The 18,982-nt window shown below is 40.3% G+C and overlaps 1 protein-coding gene across 4 annotated transcripts in view; it reads right to left on the minus strand.

Moving 5' to 3' along the window:
- The window catches only part of LOC121694970, a 55,233-nt gene continuing 36,251 nt past the window's right edge, over positions 1-18,982 (minus strand). For 2 of the 4 annotated variants that reach the window (XM_042075419.1, XM_042075421.1), the window contains 8 exons: positions 11,276-11,423; positions 10,862-11,110; positions 8,934-9,233; positions 7,573-7,727; positions 4,818-4,868; positions 4,418-4,525; positions 1,964-2,032; positions 1-1,490 (listed from right to left, as the gene is read on the minus strand). In XM_042075419.1, coding sequence (XP_041931353.1) covers positions 1,305-1,490; positions 1,964-2,032; positions 4,418-4,525; positions 4,818-4,868; positions 7,573-7,727; positions 8,934-9,233; positions 10,862-11,110; positions 11,276-11,423 — 1,266 coding nt within the window. In that variant the 3' untranslated portion in view covers positions 1-1,304. Of the gene's footprint in view, positions 1,491-1,963; positions 2,033-4,417; positions 4,526-4,817; positions 4,869-7,572; positions 7,728-8,933; positions 9,234-10,861; positions 11,111-11,275; positions 11,424-17,902; positions 18,041-18,982 lie in introns of all 4 variants that reach the window. The other 2 variants (XM_042075417.1, XM_042075418.1) reach the window with 2 other exon arrangements.

Genomic DNA, 18,982 nt, shown 5'->3' on the forward strand with positions numbered 1-18,982 from the left:
ACTAGGCTAATTAACACAAATAAAAAAAAATAGGCTACTTTCAGGGCGTAGCCAGAAATTATAATTAAGGTGTGCCTGTGAGATTTTAGGTGGAATCAACCCAGTACAAATGAGGGGCCCATATGACAGGTGGAACGCAAATGACCTGCAAATGTAAACACTATAGGCTACTGTATATCAGTGCTCAAAATTAACGTGATTGTGTAATGACAATAAAAAAACGCACGTTAAAATATGCTACTCAAAAGAATAATTCACAGGCTGCATCATAATTTATTTTAGAACGTAAATGTAGATCTAATTAGAAATAAAATAAGCCATAAAGCTATTTTAAGTTACAATAAAAAAACTTGTGCAGTGCCTATTTTAGAGATGGGTTTTTATTGTAGGTCTAAATCAACATGTGAACTAGGCTTTGTTTATTGATTAGCAAACTGTAACCGATTGGCCGAAGTAGCCTGAGCTATTAATACTTGGGAAAATATCCTTTGAACAGACATCAGGAACCACGATCAGTGAGGAACAGGAGTTACCTCCACTTACTTTACTCCTAATTTGCTGTGCAAACAGTTATTTCAGGGTCTCTGATGACGCGTCCATAATGCACACTGGCTGCATTTTGATGGGTGCAATGTGAGGCTAGTGCAAGACGGCGGGGCTTGGATTTAAACATGGAAACAATTTCATCATAGATTGCTTTCAGGAGCTTCTGGGAAATGGAGTTGCCTTAATTTATTTAGAGAGTGAATAAACTTATGAAATAGAGAAGTATCGTCATGTAGGCTAATCCATTGATTTCAACAATGTAACTGTATTCTAAATACCAGCTAAATTGTAACTGTAACGGAATACAGTTACTCATAATTTGTATTCTGAATACGTAAAGCCGGTACATGTATTCCGTTACTCCCCAACACTGTCTATGGATTACATTAGCCAGCGGCAAGCTGCAGGTTTCCTGTTGTTCTCTATGGTTCGGCAACGGAACGGTGGCAATGCTGGCGTAACGCTAGCGTTGAACAAGCTGAGCTTTGAACTTGGTTCAACTTTCATAGCGAAACGCGCGCTTATTCAATTTTCAGTTAAGGCAAACCAATTGTGTTACCATAGGAATGAGACAGAACTTATTATGGTCTGAGCATTGTGTTATGCTAGCCGCTGGCCAATGCTAGACATGCCTGTAGGCTACTACATGTCCTTATGCATCTCTACTGCACTGTAAGTAGTTCTGGAAAAGAAAGTGTAAAATAAAGTGTAAAGTATAAAATATAAACTTTTCTTGAACTTTTTCATGAATGCTTTTTTCAAAAGTTGAGTTTGTCTGAATTGTAGGTACTGGTGGCGGTGTTGGTGTCCATGTTCAGAGGAGAACTGGTGAGGAAGTCTCCCATACTTCCACACCACCCCTGGGGCTGGTACTGAATCCCAGGGTCTGGTGGGGCACTAGGGTCAGGGTCGGCCCCTCCTCCTCCCGCTCCTCCAGCTGAGGCCTGACAGGGATGGATTGATATTGTGCCATCACGGTTACTACGGTTACACAACGGTCACTGTTGTGCTATCACCGTTTTGGATTGATATTGGGCCATCGCGGTTACTACGGTTACACAACGGTTACTGTTGTGTTATCACTGTTTTGGATTGATATTGTGCCATCACGGTAACTACGGTTACACAACGGTTACTGTTGTGTTATCACTGTTTTGCTGCCATCACTGTTTGTCTGTCTGTTATGCAGTCAATGCGGTCCTTGTCAAGACACACAATCAAGTACGGTCATTAAGATTCACAAACATGGCATATGTAAAGGTAGTATGTTATAAGGTATAATAAGGTATAAGCAAAAAGACATTTTTCCTGCCTAGTTTCTGTAAAAATCATAAAATGGCTAAAAGTCTTCATAACATTTTATCTCAAGCAGTGCTCTTGAGCCAATGTACATGCATTAGGAATGTATATTACGTACCCCAGAAGGAGCAGCAGAAGGGTATGTATAGAGAGGCTCAGGACCGCTGCCAATAACTTCATTGTAAGACTGTAGTAGAGATGATAATGAAAACACCTTTTTTAAGTATAGAATTAAACAATTTAAAATGCATTGCTTGAAATGAATTAATAAATAAATAAAAATCTACTCATAGCAGATCAGAGTAACAAAAACACAACAGCCTCGAAAGGAAGTGACAACAGCCTCGAAAGGAAATGACAACAGCCTGATAGCAATAATTTTACGATTAAAATTATTAATAATTTAATTGCCATGTGGCCCTTCTTGGTTTAAAACAAAGACACCCTTCCCTCCCCCAATCAAATGCTAATGTAGTGGTTCAGGTACACAGGACAAAGGATGTTACCTTGATATAATGTATCCATGTGTCATGAAATGTAAATGTTTTCATGTTCGGTATCATTGTGATAGTCTCGGTACAAGGATTGTAATGATTTGATTGTGAGAATGTTTGGAATATTCTATAAGTGATATTTCTGATATATAAGATATTTCTCCTCATGCTATTCAGATAGGTGTGAAGTGGGTGTGAGTAGGTGTGTCTGATGCCAAGTGGAGAGCCAACCATGTGGGCTTGTTTTGGCGCCATTTTCTTCTTTGTTTAAAGCATTTAAAAGTAACTACACTGCAATGTTTGTTAGATTTGGATTTAGACTTGGACTTAGACTATGGAGAACTGAGAGAGAGAGGGTGATCCAACAGAGGCCATGGCCTTGTGCCATGGCCTGGGCTAGGCCTACATAGACCATAGACCATAAACTTGATTCCTGAGTTTCACGTCTAGCACGTCAAAAGTTACAAGGCAAAATGCATTTTTGCTAATTGCAGTGACCCTAGAGGTCAAAGGTCACAAAATTTCTTCGGCATTCACCTGATGGGGTCATGAGTCCATGTACCAAGTTTGGTTTTGATACATGCAACGATTGCTGAGATATGAGCTCACTTCCTGTTTGGCGGCTTCGCCACAAATTTCGATTGGATGTGACGGGCGAACGCTTCTATCAATTGTTACAGAAATAAATGAAGTGACAAGGCATGGTCTGAAGATGGTCTGTGCCAATTTTGGTGAAGATCAGATGAAATTTGTGACCTGTGCGAAATTGTTGGTGTTTTTGATCAAATCAAATACGGCGGCCGAATAAATTATATTGATGTGACAAGTTGCCCTCAGTTGACCTAAGGACCTTTCACAGTATTACCAGACACCACTAGTAAAATGTAATTCTAAGCACAGCAGCAGCTACAGGCCAAAAGGCATGTTTGTGAATTACAGCGCCCCCTAGAGGTCAAAGGTTTTGATACATGCAAGGGTTGCTGAGATATGAGCTCACTTCCTGTTTGGCGGCTTCGCCGCAAATTTTGATTGGCTTTTACGGGCGAACAGTAATACTTCCGAAGACAAAAAGTGATAACTTTTGTGAGGCTTGGTCTGAAGATGATCTGTGTCAAATTTGGTGGGAATCAGAGAAAGTATGTGACCCCTGATACATTTTAAGTGTTTTTGATGAAATCCAAAATGGCCTCTCCAGAATAAGTCCCGCCTCCGTAACTTCCGTATCCATCCAACTTCCTGGCGTCGATTGTCTATGGGAAATAACACGGCGTTTCGAAATATCATACCGGTAAAACATCTGTAGGTAGCGAAGTAGAAAAAGCTGGTGGGCAGATTGGCCTACACACTTCTGCCATCTAGTTTCCACTGGATTTTTTGATTGTCGGTGCCGTTTAAGTAGTATACTATAGACTATACTACTTAAACGGCACCGAAAATCAAAAAATCCAGTGGAAACTAGATGGCAGAAGTGTGTAGGCCAATCTGCCCAGCAGCTTTTTCTACTATGTCACCTACAGAGTTTGACAGGTACGATCTTTCAAAACGCCATGTTATTTCCCATAGACAATCGACGCCAGGAAGTTGGATGGATACGGAAGTTAGGAGGCGGGACTTATTCTGGAGAGGTCTATACCTGACTTTTGAAAATCAGACCAACAGGTCAAAAGTTACGTGCATGAACGCACGTCCAACTTTGGCCTGTTGGTGGCGCTAGAGGGTTTGAGTTGCCGACATGAAACTTGGTGACATGAATCATGAGACCGTCCCCAATCAGTGTGCCAAATTTCCCAACTTTTTACCATACAGTTCTATGGGCTGCCATAGACTCCCATTGCATATAATAATAATAATAATAGGAAAACGTAGAAACACAATGAGGCCCCAAAAAAGAAGCAATGAAGGAAACAGAAATGCAGACAGACTGAGATTAGAGATGAGAAAATACAATTCTGAGGTGACGAGTGAAGGTGACATTTAAGACCACGTCTACACAACATTTTTTTCTTGTCGCTTTCACACCTTTAACGATATGATATGATACAATAGAAGATGTAGAGTTTGTTGATGGCTGAACTTACAAGTGGGACATTGTTGTCCAAGGGTTGAGATGAAGGGAGAGACTGCTGCCCCGATTGCCCATCTGCACTCTCTACAGGGGCAGCAGAACCTTCCTCTACAACTGGTGCCTGTGGAGGAACACACAGAAAAACATGGGCTCGTTTTCACCATTGCAATCTGGTATTATTCCAACAGCAGTTTACTTTGTTCATGATAGGTAGTTGTTAAGTATATTGTGGCTCTAGCATAATATAAAGCAGTCTAAACTAAATCCACAGAAAACAACATGAACACGTTGCTCCTTGATGGGCCTTGTGAAATAGTGATAAGGAGACAAGGAGGGATAAAAGGGAAGACTGAGGGAGACAGTAAGAGGATGATATGTTATTTAATAGTGTGTGTGTAGGGCTAGCCTCTCACCGTAGGCCGAGGTTGAAGGGGGTGGCCTGGTGAATATATTACAACAGGATCCTGCAACAGAAACGGATGGATAGATGTAATCAAACCAAGGTCCACACACAGCCTGGTTAGGAGCAGGTCAATTGCAGGAACATATTTAAATAGCAATAATAAGATCGCTCTACAGCACACTGTTGACTTTACTCTATTTTATTCAGAGCGAACAGTAACTTTAAGAACAACTGATCACTGATGGTGACTAGAATATGTTTGTTCTGACTGAAAATGACAATGTCACATGACAAAAGTTTGTAAGACAATGTGTGAGCAACATGGAATTTAAAAAAGAAATGTTTTCATCTTTTTTAACATTTTTATGAAAAATGGCAAGTCCAAAATTATTCATACCCTTTTTAAATAATCTATGGAAACATCTTTATTTGCGTTCACAAATACATTTTCAAAATGGTTCTTATAAGATCTACCAAGCCTCTCCATGTCTCCACAATGAATCTAGACAACACCTTTTTAATAGAAATCCGGGTTTTCAGTCTGGAACAATTATTTGCCATCACTCTGGCCTTGTGCGCACTTTTTTGACGGATTGAGGTCTGGACTCTGGCTCTGCCACTCTAAAATGTTGATATTGTTCTCAGTTAACCATTTCTTGCCTTGTTTGGCTATATGTTTTGGATCATTGTGTGGTTTAATGGTCCAATGATGCCCATTGGGGCAGGTCTCTCAGCAGACTGCCTGATCTTTTCCACCAAAAATCTCAATGTAGCCCCTTGTTTTAGTGTTACCGTTTACTTTGAAAAGTTCACCAGGTCCCATTGTCTGAGTGTAACACTCATTAGTGTTATAAGGTCTCAGGTGTAAATGGGGAGCAGGTGTGTTAAATTTGGTGTTATTTGTGCTCTCACACTGGAAGTTCAACATGGAACCACATGGCAAAAAAAGTCTCTGAGGATCTGAAAAAAATAATTGTTTCTCTACATAAAGATGGCCTACAGTATATTAGCTTTCAGTGTGGCACAATCTCTTTGTAAATTACGTTTTATTAAAACATGTTTCATCCATCCTGGTTCTCCCCGCTATTTGGATCGTTATCTCTAACACTCAATGAACAACATCTCAACGCTAATGCTGCGTTCTATTATCTATCCGTGTCGTAGTTCCGACGAGAAAGACAGGACATTGCCTAACAACATGCACCAAGACGCCTCCTTTACTCAGACGGCGAACTTTCTCGCTCAGTCAAACTCAAAGGACAGAGGAAGAGTTTCGATACGAAATCCAAGATGGCTGCGCCCTGTGCAACCTGTAAGTATGACCGCTTTGGCAAAGATGGTTGATTACGAAGATACTTCATGAGAGGCCATTTCCTGTCCCTGGAAATTTATGCAAATAGGGTAGCAGTACACGCCCCCGCACATTTACTGTATGCAGTGATCGGGCTCTCTTTTTAACATTGAGGTCTATGGCAGAATCCAAGAATTTCCCAGAATTTGTCAAAGCCTTATTTTTCTGAGCAATGGATGCACATTTCGGACACAGTATCATTATCTCCAAACCCTCCTCCCTATTTCAGTAGAATGTCGTGACAGTATGACCCTCCAGTCGGGAGAAAATCAACATTAATGAAGGTGTACACCAAGTTTGTTTTGTACTCTGGCTTGTCTGGCGTGGAACAGAGGCGTTCAAACGTAAGTCATACGTCAGTGACACGCCCCTGTGCAGGCGGGAACTGAACCAGAGCCAGTCTCTGACTGAACTCCACTTTGCCCTCATAGACATGAGCTAGGACGACCCATCTTGCTACGCATTCATTATCTTTGGCTTTGGTTGTTTAAATCCAAGATGGCTGCGCCCTGTGTGACCTGGAAGTATGACCGCTTTGGTTGTTTAAATCCAAGATGGCTGCGCCCTGTGTGACCTGTAAGTATGACCGCTTTGGTTGTTTAAATAACGATTTCAATCACTCGTATTACTGTAATACCTTACTGCGTCCATATCACTGCCCAAGAAGATTTTTTTTAAATAAACCCTTAAATTATGACCTGGTGAATTTTGTTAATTGATAAATTGACATAAATACAGTATATTTCATACATTATGGAATAAATCACACTTACAGTACAGCCTATTGGGCATGAGGCTCATTTAGCAAAGTAGCCTATATAGGCCTACGCAAGACTAAACCATAGAGAGGGCTGAAATAAAGGGTATCATGATCATTTTGCCAACGACGTAGAATCATACCTAGGGATATCATGGTTTTATTTCAGTTAGCCTAATAGCTCAATGCAAAATCAAACCAGCTATTAGGCTAACTGAAATAAAACCACGATATCTCTAGGTATAGTGAAGGGTATGTGATGATGTGGGGCTATTTTAATTCCAAAAGTTAAGGGAACTTTATCAGGATGCATAGTATCCTGGATCCATGAAATAACTGGCCTTTAAAAATAAAAATCTGCCTGCCTCTATGGGAATTTAACATAGGGGTTCCTATTGTATACTTATGCACCCTGTATTTTAATGAAGAACATTTATTTATTTACGATACATTATTCATTCACAAATAAAATTGGTGTCCTTAAAGGTTGGATTTTTCCTCATGGCATTTTTTTCAATTAAGACATTAAGATCAAACCAAAAGATGATTTTTCTTTTATTCCTCTTTTTAGTCAACTTTGGGTGCCTAAACTTAAGTACACCACTGTATGTACTGAGATGATAGATGGATCAATCCTGTAGATGGCGCTCCACTTACATGCACATGGATGGGCGCGTGGTACTCTGGTGATGGTGAAGAAACAGGGGCTGTATCCCTCTTCTTGCGAGACCTCCACACACAGCAACAGGTGATCATTAAAACAATCAATATACTGATCACACAACCAGCGGCAATGGGTCCAGTCATGTCCACTTGAAAACGCAGGTGGGGAGCAGGTGTACAGGGTAGAGAGAGGAGAGAGAGAGAAACAGATAAATATAACAGACCATAAATAAATAAATAAATAATATATATATATATATATATATATATATATATATATACTGTATATATAAAAATGTCTGTCTTTAGACTTAATAACAATAATGGACAATTCCATGTAAAACTGTCACATCCATAACGCCAACACAATGCCATGGTAAGGTATGATGTGAATGATGATGATTACTTGAAATTTGAGCATTCACTCTTCTTGGTTGTAGAACTTACATGAAAAACAAACAACAATTGTGACTGCAAGGTCCCCTGCAAGGACTGCAATTCTACACACAGCCAGCTACAGGCAATGTGTGGCAGACAAAGCGTGATGTCACTTATAGGCTACCAGAGATTGTTTTTGATTATTGCAAATTTCAGATGCATCATTCCACAAAATAATTAGTCTTCTCTAATCAGGTTATTCAATAGGCAAAACATATAGCGTGCCCATGTCATTTTGATCTGTAAAAAATGTCACATGCAGCCATGCTTAAATTCTGCTCACTACACATTTATTATAATGTATTATAACATTCAGTATTCATTATTGAATGCTTAGCAGGTTTTCTACGGGACTAGCATGTTTGAACAGGCACTGCACTAGTTATATATACTGTACAACCAACGAGCAACATAATCTTCAGATTCAACATGTACATACTTGACGCACTGCAGTGCATACTTAGTTCTACAGACTTACACATCTAACAAAAGTATTTGATTATTGAAAAAGTGAAAATAGTATTGTTTGGTTCATTCTGACATATATTGCAGAGATTATGTACACTATTGTGCATAGAGTTCCAGAGATGTAATGCAGGGAAAGAGAATGCAGTGATAGGTAGCGGCCCCCAGGGGGCAGTGAGTGAGAATGTTGGGGACTGCGTGAGGAATCCTTGATGGTGTGACTGCTTTTTTGAGAAAATGTGATGTGTTCATGGAACACCACTGAATATACATCATGATTTTCACCATGCTGAATTTACAGCAGGTGCATGATTTCACTCTTCACTCAATAAATCTGTCTAAACACTCAACTTTCCACACATCATCCTGCTGCATTCTGCATGCCTGACAGTCTGATAATACAGAAACATTCAGAAAAATATAAAAAAACCACACAAAAAATAACACCTTACCAGTCTCAGAAAGCCATATGACAGAGACGAGGCCTTCTTCCTTGTCTTTGACTTCATATCGTCCCACATCCCTTGATTTCAGGTCCATAATACGGAGTTCCAGTTCTCCACTTTGCGAGGGCTGTAGCTGCAACCGATCCTGAAACATCTGGAATGCTTCCTCGGTCTTTGTGCCATGTACAAAGAGCAGATACTCATTCTGCGATGGATCGATAAAAATAACCACAGCCTCGTTTATAGGAACTGGGAACTTGCTTTCCAGGAAGGACTTCTTACTCACATCGTAATATTCCAGGTTTTCTTGGAGGGGGAGAGAGCAAGACAAATGTAAAAACAAAAATGGAGGATGAAAAAAAATCCCTCTTTAGTTTGCAATTGGCAGAACACACTGCCTCCGTCACAGTTGTGGAACAGCTGCGTTACATTGCTGCCGCGGTGCACTTTTGGTGTGTGCTCACACTGGGAGTGTGCCTGAAGCACTGCGACTACTCTGTCTTTGCTACTCTTGGTCTATAGAGGTCGTCTTTGCTACTCTCTGTCTATAGAGGTTGTCCTTGATAATGGCTAGAAATCCACAACCAACATCAGCACGCAAAACTAGGTCTACTGTTTTTCAACTAATGTTGACTTAGACAGAATGTAATAATATCCTTCATTTAAAAAAATATTCAATATTCTATCCTCTACCTGGGTTGCTGTTGCAGTGCGGTTTTGGGGCAGTGTGGCAGCTCTAAGCTGTTTAACATGGTGCCAAAATGTAAATCAACACACAAATTTTAAGAGCCGTTCCACAGATAGAAGCTATGTAGCCTGACTTAGCCAGACTCAATTCTACTCAGAATTTGAGTCTGGTACTGCAACACTGGGACATGATTATAGGGCGTGTTTCAAATGAAAAAAAAAAAGGAAATAAAACAATTGGGAAAAAATACCTCTGCACACAATTGGATAGACCTAACCAATCAGAACGACAAACTATGTGAATCCTGTTAAGAGAACAGCCAAAACATCCTTATTCTCAACAAATGCCTTAATTACTGTTTTCTGTTTGTTTATACACTGTCAATATCTTGTACACAATCTAGCTTCTCTAGCAACAGCCTTTCTGTTGTAAACAAAATCAAGCGAAGTCCGCTCATGTGACATGAATGACTAGGCACCGTTGCTCACCGGTCTATCATCGTATAAAGCCCGCCCAGATAATGAAATGGGATAATTTTCTTGGGCCTTAGGATTGGATATGCTGTTCATTGCCACTTGCGGCTATACTTATCGTAATTATTATTATAGTGGATGGAATCCACTATCTTGAAATCTCCTGGCTTCTTCTTATTATAGTGGATGGAATCCACTATCTTGTGAATTCAACCGTCTCAGCTTCTAATGCATACAATGTGGCGCTCCCTAAAACTACACATTCTGTTTAAGTGTTACCCGTGTGTCAAAATAAGTCACAGCCATCTCATGCTTTGCGCATTTTATCTCCAGAACGGCTTGACGCATATGCTTCAAATTTGGTTCAAGTGTTTGTATGGACTCAAAGATGAAGTGAGTTGATGTTGGAGGTCAAAGGTCAAGTCCATGAATATTCTGAGCGCGATATCTCAAGAATGCCTTGACATACATGCCTGAAATTTGGTATGAGTGTTTGTATGGACTCAAAGATGAAGTGAATTGATGTTGGAGGTCAAAGGTCAAGGTCAAAAACACCTAGAGTGTTATATCTCAAGAACGCCTTGACGCACAAGGTTTTTTGGTACGAGGGTTTGTATGAACTCAAACATTAAGTGATTCAATGTTTTTTTCCCACGAATCTCCCCACCAACATTAAGCCAGCAGCTTTCCATCCACTATTGTAATTCCTCTGGCATTACATTTCTAGTTATTATTATTATTATTATCATCATCATTATTATTATTATTATTACCTCGAACATAAAGAGAAGTGCTGGAGATCTCGACCCCGTTCTCCTTTAGGAAAGCATAGCGGCCCGCATCGGCGTACTTGATATTGAAGGCATTCCAGCTGGCTCCCAGACTGTTATCTGTGTTGTTCCGACTCCACAGGATCTTGTGGTCAGTCGACCCCTCTCTGGTGAACTTCAATACGGACGCTGCCTGTGGCACCTCCAGACTGAACTTATTTCCATAATATACTTCCTTCTCACTGCCGCAATCTGTGAGAGAGCAAAACATGTCTCAGGAAAAAGATGGACAATATGCAGCCCAAACCACCCAACTCCGAGATGATGAGCGGAGGCGGAGGCAAGCATCAAGAAATCAAGAATGGTAACTGATAGCAAAAAGTGAATGGAAAGTAATGACTATTAACATTATCTCACCTTTGAGAAATAATTTGGTCGTTCCCAACCTCATCAGAAATGTAGCAGCAGTTCTGGCATGTGTCCAGAAATAATCGCCCTCATGTTGTCTAGTGACCTCAGGAATAAACACGTCTCTGTTTCGGAACTCATAAGAAGGAAGCAAGATCTGGAGGGGGGGGGGGGTATTTTTCAGTTACATTGTACAATTTATTTTATTTATTGTGGTTGTCTTTCAAAGAACTAGCTCACATTTGGCAGTATGAAAGGGGACTGTTTGGTCCATGCATTTCACACCTGGCCTAAGACTTAAAATTTTTACCATCTTTCAAAATAGACCCTGGCTTGATCCTGATAGCCTGGGGCCGTATTCACAAAGCATTTTATCTTACCACTAGGAGTACTCCTAAATCGCACTAAAATATTTTAGCTAGGAGTTTTGTCTAAAAAGTTATTCACAAAGCCTTTCAGACCTACTCTTAGTAAGGAAAAATGGCAACTCCTAAACTAAGAGTGAGTCTTCGTTGCTATGGTTGACGTCATTACTCATGCACAAGCTTGATTGAAGTGACCACCTTGATTGGCTGATGATTATAATGCGGGAATTATGCCAAAAACCTCCCCTACGACGAGTGACAGGTGACAGGTCTTTGCTGGTGAGAATGCGTGCGCTACACAAGTACCGCGAAGGATGGAAGATGATGAATAAATACCCTAAATGAATAAAGAGTAAGACAAAGCAAATAGCCTAGTAGCATAAAAAAATACACTACGGATTGATGCAGTGTCTTTGCAACATGTTTTAAACTAGATGTACCGCATAGCGGTACAAAATATGACCGCCGCTCAGTCCTGTACATCCGTTCCTCGAAAAGAAATCACACTTCAATTTGTCTCCATATTTTACTCCATCCCCCACTCTTGAAACTTTTCTGTATGCTTGTTTGGCATGCCTGAGTGTGTGTGTGCGGCTGCACAGAAAGTAGCCTACTGGTGCTGAAAAGGTGAATAGATTGTAGAATAGCCAAAGAAGATGTAGCATTGTTATAAAACCTTTAAAATCTCTGAACAATCACAAGTAGGGTAGTTCATCACAGTTCATCCATTGCAACTGGATTGATGAAAGGTCACTTACACCTGTAGGCTACATTGTATTTGGGAAAAGCAAAAGGTATCAGCATAATGTTATTTATTTATTTATTTATAAACAAAAACATCTCTGTCAGCTGTTGAAAACGGCATGGAACTATCAAAAACAAAGGTCATTTTTGGATGGATGGATTTTTGGTGAATGTTTCTTCTTCTACATAAGATTTTAGTCATCTTTAGTTCATGTGATACTTTATTGTCAATGCACAAATTAAGTAACAGTAGTCTGAAACGTTATTGTTAATGCACAAATTAAGTAACAGTAGTCTGAAACTAAATGCTGTTTTACATCTAACCAGTGGTGCAAATAACTGACATGTCCAAATGGGCCTTGATGAAATGCGTCGCTAGACTGTTCATACACATTTTAACGGGCCAAAGTTGAAGAGCTGTTGTCCGTTATTGTTCGTGCAAATATAGGCTGATTCATGTTCCCTTGCATTGTGTAACTGAGGTACATGGCTAGTCTGGCTTTCACCAGACCAAGCTCAATCTTTTAAGAAATCAAAAAATAAATAGCGGGCAGATCAGGCTGGGTTCACCCAGCCTAGTCCATAGGCACCCGATATGGTTTAATTTTCCGATTAAGATATCCACGCTCTGGCTATTCTAAGGGACCGTTCGTTATTTATAAACGGGATCACCGGAGGGATTTTGAGTGCTTCGATCAAGAGTTGCATGACCCTCCCCAGCCTGCGCTATAATTTTCAACGACCCTCCAGCAGCATTTTCAAAACTGACATGACCCTCCCCGGACAATTGTTGATGTCTTCCGCCCACGCTTTTACGCGCTATGTAAACACATCTACATATGCTGCCGCCCTGTAACCAACCTCTGCTTTCTGATCTTACACATCACACTTCACCAAGATGGTGGCCATTTCAGTAGATTTACTCACTAACATTGTTGTGGAAACACAATAAGCATGGAAACTAAATGCACACTTCCTGCAACTGCATTAGCCTACTTGAAAAGTTACTCCTCTAGTAAGTATTCACATGAAATAAAACAATAAAGCATTGAGACCATTCAACAAAGCACACTGGGTAATAACAAATTCAACACATGAACTTGTTGCTCGTCTGGACTCGTCTCTAGGCTTCCTCAGTCATTGTAAAGCTGCCGAAGCTGAACATTATCCAAAGCTCAATTTTTTAGACGAGCGTCAATTTGTGAGCTTGCTACACTCCTTCCTTCTCAAATGGCTTTAAAAGGCCGTTTGCACAATTTCACAAATAATCACAGGGACCGAAGAATAACTAACATGCCAACTTTTTCCGGGTTTATCATTTTAACGTTTCCCCGCTGTCTTGCCGTTTTAATATTTTCCCATAGAATATCCCATATTACTGTAATACTCTCATAACATTAGTCCTGCATTCTGGCCTGTGTCTGTGTTGTCCTGTTGTTACCCCTAGCCCCTCCAGTGAAACAGATGTATTCAAATCATCGTTTTGCTTGCTTGAATGCGAACTCAGAGTGATGTTAACCTAGGCCTATTTTAAGTTAACAACGTGGTTGTCGTGAGAGCACGATTCCTTAGCGCTTGCAGTGTTCGGCCGTAGGCTATGCCTACGTGCGCACCTGCCAGGCTACTCAGCTAGACAAAGAATTCCCGCTGTATATTCACTCCAAGTTGGCCTACCATAACTTACCAACTACACTGTAGACCATAAACTGGCTATTTATATGACCAAATGTATTTGTTCAACTTTATGAAGCAGAATTACGCACTGCTATTTGGAACGTAACACATTTTTGTTGGCAGGAGAGAGAATGACAGCGATTAACAAATTGCACTTGTTGCTGGTTACCAATAAATACTATATATTTTTTTTGCAAACAACAAAAACAGAAAGGATGGAGACAGCAAAGCTAGAGATGGGCAGGAACGAGGTCAATTTGTAGAAATGCTTGTCAAAACGTTAGGAGCTGGATGTGTGGATGAATGAAGCGCAAGTGTGCTTTATGTTAAGCATGCACACTGTTTAAAGTTAGGCTACACGGTAAACTACAAGTAAACCAAAGTTAAATTTAACTTTTTTAGGGCTGGATAAAGTTGACCAAATGGATATAGGCTGTTAGGCGTGAATAAAGTAGGCTACTTTGTTGCTCCAACCCTTCCAAAGTTAATGGAGACGAATGTTGACATTTTCCGTATTTTGCGTGAGAAACCCGGGAAATCTCCCTTATTTTCATTGTTCAATGTTGACAGAGCTATGGAACGAAAGAGAACGTTATATGGCGACAGAAATCAACAATCAAACAAGCCACTTGGACTTTTTGCTGTTTTCATTAGTACAAAAGATGGGTGACCCTGCCTGCTAGACAAAAAAAAGTTAGGTGACCTTCCCCTCAACAAATAATAAAAAGACATGACCCTCCCCTATTTTCCTCCGGTGGCCCCGTTTATAAATAACGAACGGTCCCTACATGCAAAAATGCATCAGGGAGTTATGACAAAACTGTAACTAACAAACTAGATCCTAATAGAAAGCTGTTAGCTTCCCTAAGCTACAGGTAGGCTTATAAGGAAGGCCTATTTACAACATAAATTGTCAATAGGCTATGCTGGCGACACAAATAAAATCTCCTTTGGAAACCAATGGCTCACGCCTTACAGTATCAAGCGGACTTAAACTGCCATATCGTGGCGAAAAGTTGTAATAAAATTCACGCAGCTCAAGGAAAGTCAAGGAAAGTCAGAGTCAAGGAAAGCGCGAATGAAGTAGCCACTTCTAAATGGGACCCACTACACAGTAGCTTAAGGTGTGTTGCTAAAGCAGCCATAATGAAATGAAGGTGTCATTGTTTGGATACTTCACACACACGTGCTTTTTAATTTCACAGACTACAACTACCAAGCTGGAATCAAAGCACATCAATTCCCCTCTTACACCCTGCACGCACTTAAAACTAAATAAACAGGCGTCTCAGTCTCACGCATGTATAGGCAAAACTGTATCAGACCGGTGTAACGTTAGTAAATCTTCCATTGCACAGAATGATTTTTGTAGCACGTGCAACAAATGACAGTCGAAAGATACAATTACAGTGCTGCTATCAATTTGCTTGGTATAACCGCATTTATAGTTTTCTACAAATGCAATCAATCGAATTGGCCTCCATCACTCAACCAACGCTAACGGTAACATTACCTAGGTCCTTATTGATATAAGATTAACGTATGGGGCGCCAAATGTAACATGCCTTATTTCGTGGACAGAATGACTTTCGTGTGACGAAATACATATATTCATTACGAAACCATGTTACATCGTAACGCCTTTTGTCCACGGAATGCACAAATTGGTTTGCATTGTGTCCACGAAACACTGAAGAGAGTACATCATTTCGTGGACGAAATTGACTGGTGGCCTTTTCCTTTCGTGGACATAATGCTGAATGCAGTATTCACTGTCGTAGACGAAATGTTTGGTCAAAGTAATTCTGTCTACGTAAATACGGAATGCACCTACACGCATCATTCTGTGCATCCTATTTCAATTTCATCCACAGAATTATTGTGTTGTGTTACAGAAGGCATTCCGTCCACGCAATAGTAACTTAACAACTTACGAAATGCATTCAGTGACATATGCTTTAATTCTGTGGACGAAATGCATAAAAGAATCACGAAATAAGTTTTGTGACCTGCTACAATTCATTTTGTGAGTCAGCAGTTTACGGTATTAATTATGTGTCAGGATAATTTCATTACGTGGACGAAATGCATAAAAGAATCACGAAATCAGTTTTGTGACCTGCTACAATACATTTCGTGAGTCAGCAGTTTACGAAATGAATTATGTGTCAGGATAATTTCATTACGTGGACAAAATGCATAAAAGAATCACGAAATCAGCTTTGTGACCTGCTACACTTCATTTCGTGAGTCAGCAGTTTACGGAATGAATTATGTGAAACGATAATTTTATTACGTGGACGAAATGCATAAGAGAATCACGAAATCAGTTTTGTAACCTGCTAAAATACATTTCGTGAGTCAGCAGTTTGCGGAATGAATTAGCCAGTGGGTCCCATTTAGAAGTGGCACTCGTGCCTCCCGTTATTCACAGAGCTGCGAATGTATTGCAACTTTTCGCCACGAGGTGGCAGCTTAAGTCCGTGGTAAACGGGACAGCTGGCTGCATTCAGAGGCTTTGCAACGGCAGTGTGATTGGCAATCCGCGAACCGGTGCCAGGCCGTGCTGGTCCTAGCCTAGGTCCGCGAAAAGCAACTGTGTGTGTGTGCGTGTGTATATGTGTGCACAGCCATCTACAGGCCAATGAGTGTACAGTCAATAAAATGTACACATAACCTAATTTTTTTTAGACCCCCCCATGGATGAAATTCTGCGAAACTTGGCATACCCCCAGAGAATGCCAGGTCAATCATACACACAAAATTTGGTACTTGAGACCAACTTGAGACCAACTTGAGACCAACATACCATAACAGATTCTTCATCCTCAGCCCCACGGTTCAGGTAGTTATTTAGGAAAAACTGCTTTTTTTACGGTTCGGGGGGCCCAGCATGGGGGGGGGGGGGGGGGTGGCCCCCGAGGACGAAACGAAATCTTTCCATAAAAGTCTAGTGGGGCTACATACCCACCAAATTTCATGTGCCCCGGTGGTTCGGTGTCCAGGGGATCGTTGACCAAAAATTCAGAAAGTAGATGAAAAAAAAACAAAAAAAAAACGTTGACAATCCCTATATGACCGCTTCGCTAGCGGCGGTCATAATTAATCTGCATGCAGACACGTAGGCCTATACATTCGCAAAGAGGAGAAACAATTTAATTTGATTAAGGCTACAATGAGACGTTACATCTATGCAACATGCAATTATAGTTTTGGTTGTTGGCGGCGTTATTGCATCCCTTAATTACGGTAGGCTACAATGCACAATTATTCCCTCTCAATTGAGTGCTCCTGCAACCGCGTTCATTTCAAAACATTGCGACGTGAAATGCCACTAAAAGCGGCTTAGGATTGTTTGTGAATAGGTCTTAGTGAGTTAGGAGTCCTCTCGACTTCTTATAAGCTGTCCCAGACTTAGGTGCTACTTTTAGGTCTAAAATGCTTCGTGAATTACTTTTAGTGAAAATAATTAGGAGTCCTAAAGTTAGGAGTGACACGCCCATTATTTTTAGGAGTTGCTCTTCTTAAAATTCTTTGTGAATACGGCCCCTGATCTATTCTAATAATCTATTAATTGACCATAATGCACTACTCTGGCCATGCTTAGCTCAAAGGCTTATCATGCCAATGCCCTATTCACCCCTCTTCCTTCAGGGAAAAGGTTTAAATGAATCACAGCCAGAACTTTACGATTCACCAACAGTACATACATATCCCCAGACAGCAAGAGCCCTCAAAACCCATCATCCCTGAGTATCTGATCTGCACAGTACTAAACCAAATTCCAGGCGATGTTCCATCACACTGGCAATAAACTTGAACTTGACTTGAAAGGCTTAGGCAAATATCTTACATGAGTCCGGTTTGCTACCTGCATCGCAGAGTCCGACCCACTCGGTTGAAAAAACAAATCATCATAATATTTGGCTTTTGAGAAGGTGACAGACTGACCAGGGCATACATACTGATGTCTCACATAAATTTCTTCCTCTAGTAGAGAGGGAGGGAGGGAGGGAGTGAGGGAGAGAGAGAGAGAGATTGTTATTATTTTTAATAGTTGTCTTACTTTATTTCAAAGTCTCACTTCATTTCCCAATTTTGTTAGGCATGTTTGTCCTATGTATACTTGTTATTGAGCTTTGGCAATAATGTTACTGAAACATTCATGCCAATAAAACTTTCTTGAACTTAATTGAATTGGAGTGAGTGAGTGAGTCGATGCTGTTACAAGTTCCTAGCAACTACTAGGCCTATGGTTTTCAAAAGTTTAATGCTCCCAGACACAGACATTTGAAAATTAAGAATGTCTCTTGACTTGAAAATATATTATATTATATTATATAATATATAATATTTTTGTAAACTCAATTAATTCGATCCTTGAAGACATCTCGGGCTAAAATGTAAACAATGCCTTCTGTTACCATTGCATTTCTCAGAATTGACTACAGTAAAATAACGTCAGCACCAAAGACATCTTTCATTTTAGTTGATCAATATTAAGGAATGCAACCCCCAATACATAACAATCAACCACAAAAGATACAATAGTAGCCTACTAACGCTGCACACTGATGACAGCCCAAGGTAACAGCTGTTTTAGATCTAGGGCAACCACTTGTTGGTTAAAAAAATAAATAACTGGTTATGCTTGGTCCTTAATCGCATTGCGATTAACACGTTAATGTTGACAGCCCTAAAAATAACCTAATTACGAGAAGAAATATGCGATAAAGTCGTAGCTAGAAGTTACTAGTTTCCGTAGCTAGTAAATCGTGCTTGAAGAAATTACATACTGTAGCTTTGAATATTTCATGGCGCTATATGCGCTGGCATTTCACTGTTTGCTCACATCCAAATAAGGCCCACAGTGTGGTGGCATGCTGCCATCTAGTGGCCTGAAATATATAATGTAGCCCATTATATTTATTAG

Source organism: Alosa sapidissima, chromosome 20 (genome assembly GCF_018492685.1).
Source record: "Alosa sapidissima isolate fAloSap1 chromosome 20, fAloSap1.pri, whole genome shotgun sequence".
NCBI classification, from domain to species: domain Eukaryota; kingdom Metazoa; phylum Chordata; class Actinopteri; order Clupeiformes; family Clupeidae; genus Alosa; species Alosa sapidissima.